This window comes from Prionailurus viverrinus, chromosome E3 (assembly GCF_022837055.1).
Source record: "Prionailurus viverrinus isolate Anna chromosome E3, UM_Priviv_1.0, whole genome shotgun sequence".
Taxonomy (NCBI): domain Eukaryota; kingdom Metazoa; phylum Chordata; class Mammalia; order Carnivora; family Felidae; genus Prionailurus; species Prionailurus viverrinus.
The window spans coordinates 6781996-6792819 of record NC_062576.1 but is presented as its reverse complement, the minus strand read 5'-3'; the positions used below and the strand labels follow the sequence as shown (position 1 = coordinate 6792819).

Below are 10824 nucleotides of genomic sequence, written 5' to 3'. Positions count from 1 at the left end.
TCGCGGGACAGTCTTCGTGCTCCGGCCTCCTTGAAGTCCCCGGTCCTCGAGGAGGCGGCGGCGGCGGCGGCGGCGCGCTGAGAGTACTGGGCCGGACGGAAGAAGTTGAGCCCGAGATATTTCCGGTTCCGGTGTCAGTTCGAGGCGCCGCCGCCGCTGCCGCAGCCGCCGGATCCGCGATGCCTAAAGGAGGTGAGGGCCAAACGCGCGTGGCCTGCGGGCCTCGAGGGGCTGCCCGAGTCCGGCTCCCGCTGTTCATTCTGCCCGCGGGTGTCTCGGAGAGCGGCGCCGAGGGAGGACGTCCGCGCCGGCTGAGGGCCAGGCCTGGGCCTCGGCGCCCAATTGTCCCGATGGAGAAACTGAGGACCGGAGTGGCTACGAGCCACTCCTTCGGGGGTCTGAGGAGACCCAAGGCTCCGGCTCCTCGCCGACGCCGAAGGCCTGATCTGGGGCGCGCTTCTCTTGGCCTGAGGGACCTGGAGTTTACTCCCTCTTCCAGGCTCGCGGGGACTGAGTCACCGCGTCCCGCGCCTGTGCCGAGCCCGTCTGCCTTGCGCGTAAAACGTGGGGCCTCTCGAGCTCCGGGCGAGCGAGGCCTGCCTAATGAGACCTAACTTGATGCTCTCGAGGTTGGCTGACTGGCTTTGAATGTCCCTGTTCGGCAGCGGCTCTATGTGTGTCTCTGAGCCAGTCGCTTAACCTCCCTGTGTCTCAGTTTTCTCATTTGCAAGGGGCTTTTGATTGTACCTACCTCATAGTAGTGATGTGAGGCTTACACCACCAGGTGATCCACGTGGAGTGCGCAGCACAGCTCCAGGCAGTCAAGCGCTCGCTAAGCATTATTTATACGGTTTCGTCAATTTCTTGGCCAAGAGGATAGAAGATGCGTGGCTTCCCAGTGCATCGTAGACAGTCCTTTCTCTTTCCCCTAAGAGTCCGTAGTTCTTGATTTCAAGTCTAGCTGTGTCACTGCCCAATTCTGTGGCCTGAAACAAATTATTTAATTCCTGCCCATTTTTGTCATCTGGAACACCTGGCTGATAACCCTTAGCTTGGAGAGCTGGAGATAGAGGTCATAAAATAATGGAGCACTCAAAGTGCCTGGCTAACTTCTGGCCCAGAACAGATGTTCCGTTAATAGTGGTAGCTCAAGTGTCATGTTGGTTAAGATGCTTTAGCCCACAGGAAATCTACTTGGAGCTTTTTCAAACCTAAATGACTTCCTGACTCTCTACTTGCAGAGATATTGGGGCTTACAGAATCGAATCCATTTAAACCTACCTCTCTGTTGATTTAGCCTGGTAGGAAGAGCCAGGTGTCTTCCATTTTCCACAGCCTCCTGTTGTGCAAAATGAGGGTGCCATCTGAACCCTTCTGGTTCCAGAATTCTGGTTCTAAGTGTCCTACTTCATAGATAGTTTGAGTCAAAGTTGGAGGTTACAGAATCCTAAATATGAATTCTTGGTTAAATGACTTGGCCTTCGGCTTGTGAAAAGCTTTATGAGCAGATAAGATTTACCTATTTTGCTTGGGTTTATTTGCTTGAAAAGCAAAAGAAAACAAGATTTTTTTTTTTTAAGTATAAAATTATACAAGAGAAAAGGATGAACTCTTGTTTCCATTAGTAACTGTAAAGCATTTTCAAAGGCATGCTGGTAAAAGTTATTGTAGTCTGAACTAAGGGCCATATCCCCTAGCCAAGTGTGCGGAATGACAGCGTGTAGTAGCCAGTTTTGAGTTGTTATTACTGCCTGGAATATTGAGAGGCCTGGAAAGCTTGTTGGGTTTTTTTTTTTTAACTGGCAAGCTTGATCTTTCACAATAGGACTTGGATGAGCGTAGACTGAGACACCCCCCGGGAACCCAGGTAGTCATTAAAAATGGGTGGTGTGATCTGTAGCAGCCCAATTATGGCTTTGCAGCTGCTGTCTAGGAAATAAGAGGAGGTTGGTATCTCTGCTACTGTCTCTCGAGTCCAGAGAAGCTGTGGCTGTCTAATTACAGATTCTCTGCACTCAGACTCACTAGAAATCAGCTGGGCCGAAGCTTCCAGAAGAGGTGGGGATGGATTGAGGCCACAACCACCCCAGTGTCTTCCAGGACCAGCAGGGCAGGGGTCAGTCTATTGTCCTAGCTCAAGAGGCTCAGACTGATACTCTTAGATGAACTTTAATTGCTAATCACACTTTTAACTGTTAGAAGGGAGTCAGCTTTATTTTCAACTTTAACTTTGCCAGCTATGTTTCTTACTCCGCATGCAAGAAAGTTTCCAATAGGTTTAGGGTTTTTTCCTTATAGTGTAATGCTCAGGTGAACAAAAAGTGTTTCATTACATCCCCTGACCTTTTTTTTTTTTTTAAATGTTTATTTATTTTGAAATAGCACAATAGGGGAAGGGACAGAGGGAAAGAGAGAATCCCAGGCAGGCTCTGCCATGTCAGCACAGAGCCCAATGTGGGGCTTGAACCCACAATCCATGAGATTACGACCTGAGCCGAAACCGAGTCGGACGCTTAACGGACTGAGCCACCCAGGTGTCCCATATTCCCTGACTTTTATAGGGAATCACTAATGTGGTCAGTGGCTTTGTTTTTTATCTCCTGCCAAAATACCTTATTAGAAAATTAGCAAACATAGCATACGTTTTTGTAGTGCTTAATCCGATCCCAGGCACTGTTCCAACAGTTTTACATGTGTTAACAAATTCATTCCCATGACAACTCCAGGAGGTAGGGACACAGCTGAAGACACTGAGACTGAGAGGTCAGGTACCTTCCCAAAGCTTGTAAGTGGTAGAGCTGAGATTTGAGCCTGAGGGTCAGACTCCAGCATTCGTGCTCTTCATCATTCGGTTTCAGTCTTTAGTGTCTTGTCTTTAGAATGGGATCAGCCATGATTCTCCACATATGGGCTCAAAGGTGGGGCTAGATTCAGGCCACAACTACCTCAGCATCCTCCAGAACCAGCAGAGCAGGGGTCAGTCCATTGTCCTGGCTCAAGAGGGTCTATGGTTGTGCCAGAACTTTTGCAAGTAAAAAGGACTGTAGTGTTAAATGTTCTTACTGCATTTTGACCTGAGTTTGGATTCTAAGACACCATGGGATTTAGCCAGTTATTACATGCAGCGTGCCCTCTCCCACATCCTCCTCTCAGGTCTTATCTGTAGGAACCTATGTCTAGCACGTAGTTTGGTGCTGCATCAGGTGGTCGCATGTTGCCTCTTTTGTCCCTTTGGATATGTGAAGGGAGGAGAATAGGTTTGGGTGGTGCTTGGTGAGGGGTAGGGGAGGTCTATGCAGCCTCTGATGACAGCACTTCAAGCAGGACGCAGCCCTTTGGGGCTCAGGGCAATCAGGGAAGCTGATTACCTCCCACCTCCTAAGCTGCCGATCCTCGTGCAGGGAGAAAGGGAGGCCACAAAGGCCGGGCACGGCAGTACACAAGCCCTGAGGAGATCGACGCGCAGCTCCAGGCTGAGAAGCAGAAGGCCAGGGTGAGTACGTGCCTGTGCCAGCCACTCCAGTGGCCCAGGGCGGTGCCCTGCCTCTTTGTCATCCAGAGAGGCCAGGCAGGGACCACCAATTCCTAGGCAGAAGCCAGCACCTGGGGGGGGGGGGGAGGGGGGGGCGGGGCACGGGCAGCAGGCGGGTGTCCCTGAACAACCAGCGACAGTGAAGAGGAGAGGTATCTTCTGATTGAATCAATTAGAACTTTGTTCTTTTAGCGATGGTCGCCTTAGTGGATGTCTCTTCTTGGTCCTGTGTCCTGCTTTCTGGAAGCTGTCATTTTGCCAGGCCCTGCCCATCCATAGCTCAAACTTCCCGCACTCCCCATCTGTCTGCTGTAGCCATGCCACACCCAGCACAACATAGTGCCCTGCCTCCCCTCACCCCCAGCAGGCAGAGCACCCTTCGTTCCTCCAGACCTTGCTCAGAGTCATCTCCTCTATGATTCTCACTGATGCTCTTCACCCTGCCCCCTCTGGTCCAAGCTTAGCAGTTCCCTCCACTCTGTTCCTGCGGTGTTTTTTCCAGCCTACTGTCAGGAAGTGGAATATTTCTATCCTTGTCAATGTCCACATCCCTGACCACACCATTAGATCCTCGCCTGAATAAGGGCCGAAAAGAGCACAGTCAGGCTGGATGGGTGACACCGCTGTGAAGGGCCTGGGAGCCCCTAGAAGGGAGGGGCTGCATTTGAATGGAGGAGGGGGCAGAGGGCTGGATGGAGGAGCTGCCAGCTAAGTGGGACCTTGGAGAGTATGTGGGCAAGTGGTAGGGGGAAGGATGTACTGACTTTGTTAGGAATGTTTTTGGTGGGGAAGCAAGAAAGGTGGAGGGAAGTGGCATGTTGAGTGTTGTCCCGGGAAGTCAGCGCAGCAGGGCATCTGCAGAGGCAGGCTCAAGTGACTGGCCCTCCATTTCCACCGTGGGAGTGGGACACCGGAGGACTTGCCCAGGAAAACAGTACAGTTTGACAGCTGCATGTGGCAGCTGGGGAAGCAGGAGGGGGGCTGAGCGGGACTGAGGTTCCCCGCCCCACAGCCGAGTCCTTCTGACCCTGGGAGATGAACTTCTCACCAGGCTGGAGTGTGGGAATGGCTTCCAGGCTGTGGAGCCAAATATATAGGCTGCCTCTGACCCAGGTCCCCTACCAGGGGCCGGGGTTACAGAGTAGGACCCTTGTCATACTGGGTCCCAGCCTTGTGGGGGTTTAATTCCTTGGGGTCCACAGTCTGGAGGTGGTGGGAGCAGGGTTCACAGTCTAGGGGGTTTGTGCATTTTTGATTTTGCAGGTTGTCCATTTCTGAAACAGGAAGAAGAGGAACAAGGAGAAGAAGGTGGAGATGGGGCTGCGGGGGACCCCAAAAAGGAGAAGAAATCCCTAGACTCAGATGAGAGTGAAGATGAAGAAGATGATTACCAGGTGCTGAGTTTGGTGGAGGCCTGGGACTTGGACTCATTCATTCAACAAACATCTATTAAGTGCTTGTTGGTCACCATTCCCAATGGTGGATGCAGACAGAGTCTTCAATCGTAAGGGGTTATGTTTTAATAGCAAGGTACAGACAATGAGGATGTGAACAAATGTTATGATTTCAAGTAGCAGCAAGTATTATGAGTAAGATGGACTGATCATGGGTACTTGAAGCGGTGTGTGGTGAGGAGGGTGACTTTTAAACTGAGATCTGAAAAACAGGCTGGAGCCTGGTGTGTGAAAAACCAACGTGCAGAGCCGTCAGGGTGGCCGGATTGGCAAGTGCAGGGGCTCCGGGGTCGGACAGGACAGCAGGAGGCTGGTGGGCATGTGCCTGGGTGGGTAAGGGGTAGAGTGGCTAGGGATGCGGGAGGAGAGGTTGGCCAGGGCAGCTCCCGAGTGGCAGTTGAAGGGTTTGAGTTTCACTGTTGCGGGTAGTGGGCAGCTGGTGGAGGCCTTGAAGTGGCGGAGAGTGATGACCAGATTTGCTTTTAAAAGGTGGTTGTGGCTTCTCTGCAAAGAGTAAATTGTAGAGGATGTAAGCAGGGAAATGGCAGCAGGTCACCAGACAAGAGATTGTGGCTGGGCCAATGGGGGAGAGGGGGCAGGTTCACGCTGTGTCTTTGGGTTTGCTGAAGGGTGGGTCCAGGGACTGAGGGAAGGAGGCATGAGGCTATGGCATAAGGATGGTCGGAAGGAGCAGGGTAGGCGAGGGGTGAGTCTCGAGTTCCATTTAGGCACATTCGCTTGTGACATGAACATACAAGTGGACGTGTTCACAGGTAGCTCAAATGGCTGTTGTTGTCTGGAGCTCTGCGTCAGATTGGCTGGTATTTGGAACCTGTTTCCCTGGTCACTTAAAGAGAAAGCTGTGGTCAACAGCACCTGAGACTTGGGCCCAGCCTGCTATACTGGGGACTTGTGCTCCTGTTGAACATCTCCCAGGGGAGGTGGGAGGTGCAGGCTCCCTAAACCCGTAGACTGCGATCCCATGGCTTCTTCTCATGTCACATTTCCCTCCCATGAGCTGAGATGGGTAGGAATTGGAATTGGTCCTGAGAACATCCTTAGTGTGGCCTGCCCTGGGGACCCAGCAGTGGTTGTTGCAGTCAGACGTGAGCTTCCAGAGGCTGAGCCTGAAGTAGGGGGCGTAGTGCTCTGTGTTGAGAGCTTGTGAGTTGGGCTTGGGTTCTCAGCTCTTCAGTCTGCTTCCTGGTTGGCCTCAGGCAAGTTGTTTAGTCCTGTGCCTCTGTTCTGTCACCTGTGAATCTGACACAATAACCTCCAGTTGCTGGGACTTGGCATAGGTTGGGCTCCAGTCACGTGCACTTGCTGTCCTTGTACCTCCTGGGCTGGTGAAGACACCCCGAGGTGCTGTTCCCACTGTGAGGCTTGGGCCGAGCATCATGTTGTCCGGGGGTGGAGCAGAAGTTTGTCCCTGCCCAGGGGGGCTGTTGGGAGATGGTGGGCATGGCCCTCAGGGGCTCTGCTGGACGGACTTTTCCAACAGCTGGCTTCTTGTCTTACCTTAGCAAAAGCGCAAAGGCGTGGAAGGGCTCATCGACATTGAGAACCCTAACAGGGTGGCACAGACAACCAAAAAGGTCACACAACTGGACCTGGATGGGCCCAAGGAGCTTTCAAGGAGAGAACGGTAACCTCTGCTACTGGGCCTTGTGACCTGGGCACGTGGGCAGGGGGCTGACCTTCGTGGTGGGGTGGGAGGAGCGGCTGAGGCACCCAGTTCCCCTACCCTTGCCTCCTGGGCCCTGGGGTTCCCAGGGACTGGGTGAGGGCTCTAGCTACAGTATCTGGTTTTTTTTGTTTATCTCATTCCTCAAAGGCTCTATAGAAGCTTTTCCAGAAACACCAAACAGAAATAATTTTTCACCAGTAGGAACACAACAGGGAAAATAGAACAACAGTTTTAGACCTGAGCGTCACACTTGAAGTAATGCCCAAGGAAATGGAGGGTTATGGTACAGTCTCTTCCTCCACCGCACCCCACTCTGGGGACAGTTCCTTACCCAGCCCAGTCTGACCATTCTTGGCCTGAATTCTTTGATGTCATTGCCGTGGGGGTTGGGAGAACCCAGAGGTTCACGGTGCCGAGAGCACAGTACAGAGAGGTCTGCTGGCTGCCCCAGTGCTCCCTAAGTCCCAGGTGGAAACGGAGCTGCAGACAGCCTTCTCTTTGCAATTATATGAGGGTCTCAATTGAGTGCTGAAGTGCCCTGCACATGGCCATTCCTTGACAGGTAGTGCCTGGACTTTCAGTGGCCACCAGCTGACAGCAGGGACCTTATAAGAGGTTGAAGGCCACTAGGGAAAGCTGTCCTGTTTTGTTTTGTTTTGTTTTTCCCTTCCTGGGCTGCTGAGATTTAAATCTGCCTTCCTGTGCTAACCCCATGACGGCTGAGGGTTTTATGAAAAGGCTCACAAGTTCGGGGTGTGATGAGAGGCTGCTAAGGATTCTACTCCTCCAGTAGCTTCCTTCTCACCAGTAAGAAGAGGATCCTGTTGTTACCCCCACCCTTTGAGGCTGCAGAGTGAAAGCCATGAAGGCCGGCATCCTGCCTGGCCCCGAGCCTTCACCCAGAGGACCTTGCAGAGCCCCCTCCCCCCTCCCCACCCCCCAACCCTGGTTTGGATCTCTGCTGCTAGCTCAGAGGCTCCTGACCCTGCACCTGCCTCCCAGGGTAGGATCTGCTGGGCTGACAGGTGTTCCAGTCTCCTCTCTATTGCATGTGTCTTACTGAGAGTCACCTGGGCGAAACGTCTGCTCAGCTGACTTTTGGTGGCTGGCTCTCCTCCCCTCTGGCCAGGCCCCATGCCTTGTTTCTTATCACCCAGCGTGGTGTGCTGTCAGGGCCTCTGGGAGGCCAAGTCCCTTTCCCATGCTCCTGTTAGGGCTTCCCTGTCCCCTCCTCCAATACTTGGCTCGTCCAGGATTCTGGTATAAGAGGGACAATCTAATATCTCAGTGGAAAGTGCATGCTTCACTCCAGAATCTCAGGCCTGGGAGGAGGATCTCAGAGGGAAGACTTAATGAGAGGGAGGAGCTAATGACCATCACCTCTCTACCTAGTGGGTTGGTAACTGACACCTTTGTCCTGTGGGAGTAGAGCTCTTAGGCCTACACCCTCCTTGGTGGGGGCTCACCACTTTGAAGGCAGCCTCTTACACATCTGAGCTGCTCTAATTGAGAATGTGCCATGTCCTGTGGACCTGAGATTGGGTGGGTGTGGTTCCCATCTGTGGCCACTCCCTTCTCTACCCCTCGTAGAATGTGGTTCCCAGTGTCTTCCTCCTCTTGCTCATCTCTTGATACACAGTCCACTGGTTTTGCTCCCCCTTTCTTACCGGGGACACCAGACCCTAGTCAGCATCCCCCCGCTGGCCAATGCAGACATTGTTCACCGTGTGCTGAGTTCACCCCCATCCTATGTTACGTGTCTGGGGAAGCTGGTACACTGCTTGAACTTCCTCCAGCCCGCTGAGAAGTCCAGGCCTGTCCCTTTGCTTGTTTGTTTGGTGAGTGTCCATCAGGGAGGGGGCACACAGAGCAAGGGCACCCTCCTCCACTTGGGCTCCGGCCCCAAGTACTTGGCTTTTATTCTGGCTCCCACATCTAGCTCGGCTGATAATAGTGGGGAAGATGTCCCTTATGACACCATTTTATCCAAACAGAGAAGAAATCGAGAAGCAGAAAGCAAAAGAGCGTTACATGAAAATGCATTTAGCTGGGAAGACAGAGCAAGCCAAAGCTGACCTTGCCCGGCTGGCAATCATTCGGAAACAGCGGGAAGAGGCTGCCAGGAAGAAAGAAGAGGAGAGGAAAGGTAAGTCCTGAGCTGCCGGTGTGACTGCCTGACGGTTTCTGGGAAAGCCGCTAAACCCTGCGCTTCAGTGTCCTTGTTGTGAAATGGGATGGGGTTGGGTTGTTGGATGGAGGGCCAGCCTGTGTGTAAATGCACTTACTTTCTCATCAGTGGAGGTGGGCGTTTCTGCCCCAACCTTCTGGGGTGTTGGGAGGGCTCAGCAGCAGCTAGAAGTCAGATGAGGGTTTGGATCTAAGCAGAGCACTGTCTACAGCATCTGAGGGAAGCTGCAGGGATGTACCTAGGGCAGATCTTCAAGGCTGGCAGGTTCCACTGAATTATCCGGTGCCTTGTGTGGCTGGGAAAGCTACCTCGGAGAACCACCGTCCATCTGAGGGGCTTGAGAGGGTGCGGCAGGGCTGGGCTGGACCAGACTTCACGGTCCAGACCCAGGTGAAATCTGGCCCAACTGTCCCACTTCCCTCATCCCCTCCCTCCCAATGGGGTCAGAGGTGGAGCCTTTTCCTAGGCCAGGATAGCTGTGGGGAGTTGGTCTGGTTTACAGGAGCATTTGACTCAGGACCTGGTCTCATGTGGGGCCACAAGAGCCCTTAGGGACCAGCATGCTGTCCTGCCTCCTCACCAGATCATGGGGAAACTGAGGCCTAGATCGGGAGATAAGTTGCCCCAGGGTTGTCACCACACTGGAGGTAGCCTGCTGTCCCGGCTCCCTGCTCTTGCTTCACAAAGCCCAGGCAGGGGAGGAACTTCAGGTGTTGCTGACTGGAGGTTTTGGCCCCCACAAAAGAGGCTGTAATTACGGGGTTCTGCCTCTGGGTGGGGTAAGAAGTTTCTCTTTGCCGGTAGCTTGAGTGTTGGGAGCCCTGTGTCAGGGGCAGCCACCCAGACTTGGCAAGAATGTCTGGACAGTGGCTCCTGCGGGAATCCTTCCTGGTCTGTTCCCCCTCTGCCAGCTGAGTCTGTTGCCCAGGATGTGTTCTGAGGTCCCTCGGCCCTCCAGGGCAGTGCTTCTGGGGTGCATGGGGGTGTGCACAGGGAGGGGGTCTTGTGTTAACACCAACCCTTCCCTTCCTGCCCTCAGCAAAAGACGACGCGACCTTGTCGGGAAAGCGAGTGCAGTCGCTGTCCCTGAATAAGTAGCACGGCCTGTGGGAGGAGGCACCGGGGACCTGGGCCGCTCTGCCAGGACCTCTGCCACGTCTCGCCCACCCTGCCCTGGCGCCGCTGCAGCAGCCCCTCACGGCAAGGAGCCCCCACCCTGGCCTGGGGCCTCCTTTTCATCTTGGCACAGAAATCGTTTGGGGGGGGGATGGTGGGAGGGTGCTGGGGGAAGGGGCAGCTGCCATCTTTGAGACAGAAAGATGCGGGACAGCATTTCATATGTAACCATTGGAATGTCTTTGCTGTTTTTAGAATTCAGAACTCTTGTTGGGGGAGCCTGGGAGGTGGGGTAAGAAGAGCTTCCGTTTATCCCGTAGATTGCACAGTAGGGGCTGGTTGTGCAGAGGGGCAGCTGCTGCTGAGTTTGCAACAACCAGCCCCAGTCTGTGTTGCCTGGGTGCTCGCTCAGAGGGGCTGTCGTCCAGGAGCCCGTGTCCCTGGATCCCTGAGGGTCATGGCTTGTCCCCAGCCAGTCCCCTTCGCCCTTCCCTGCCCCATTCCCACCCTTCTGGCCAGAGCCAGGGCCCATTCTTAACCTTGCCCATTGATCATTTCAAGAAACCTCTGTTTACTGTGCAGCACCCAGGCAGAACATGCTCCACAAGTCCAACTTGTATATTTGGCAGATTAAACTTGACATTATCGTAACGTTTGTTCTGTGATCCATTTTTGGGCCCCCGTGCTTGGGCCCTTTTCACCCAACAGGGCATGGTGTTGCTGTCAGGCCAGTCTGCCCTGCAAGGTTCAGGCAGCATCCAGCAGTGTGTGGGGACTTGTCCCTGGGCCTCCGAGCTAGGAGAGACCTCAGGACAGAGCCAGCTCCTCCCCTCCCTTTACCTGACCA

The 10824-nt window shown here is 53.7% G+C and overlaps 1 protein-coding gene across 1 annotated transcript; it reads left to right on the top strand.

The window, feature by feature from the left end:
* Positions 1 to 38: 38 nt before the first annotated feature.
* Positions 39 to 10628, top strand: PDAP1 (PDGFA associated protein 1). The gene is made up of 6 exons (XM_047838534.1): positions 39 to 192; positions 3402 to 3493; positions 4816 to 4926; positions 6510 to 6631; positions 8668 to 8819; positions 9901 to 10628. The coding sequence occupies exons 1-6, from the start codon at positions 180 to 182 to the stop codon at positions 9957 to 9959; spliced, it is 549 nt and encodes a 182-aa protein (XP_047694490.1). The 5' UTR covers positions 39 to 179; the 3' UTR covers positions 9960 to 10628.
* The last annotated feature ends 196 nt before the right edge of the window (positions 10629 to 10824 follow it).

Coding starts and splice junctions, on each gene's coding strand:
- PDAP1 (XM_047838534.1), top strand. Junction 4,927..6,509: donor ATGAAGAAGATGATTACCAG/GTGCTGAGTTTG, acceptor GTCTTACCTTAG/CAAAAGCGCAAAGGCGTGGA. Junction 8,820..9,900: donor GAAAGAAGAGGAGAGGAAAG/GTAAGTCCTGAG, acceptor TCCTGCCCTCAG/CAAAAGACGACGCGACCTTG.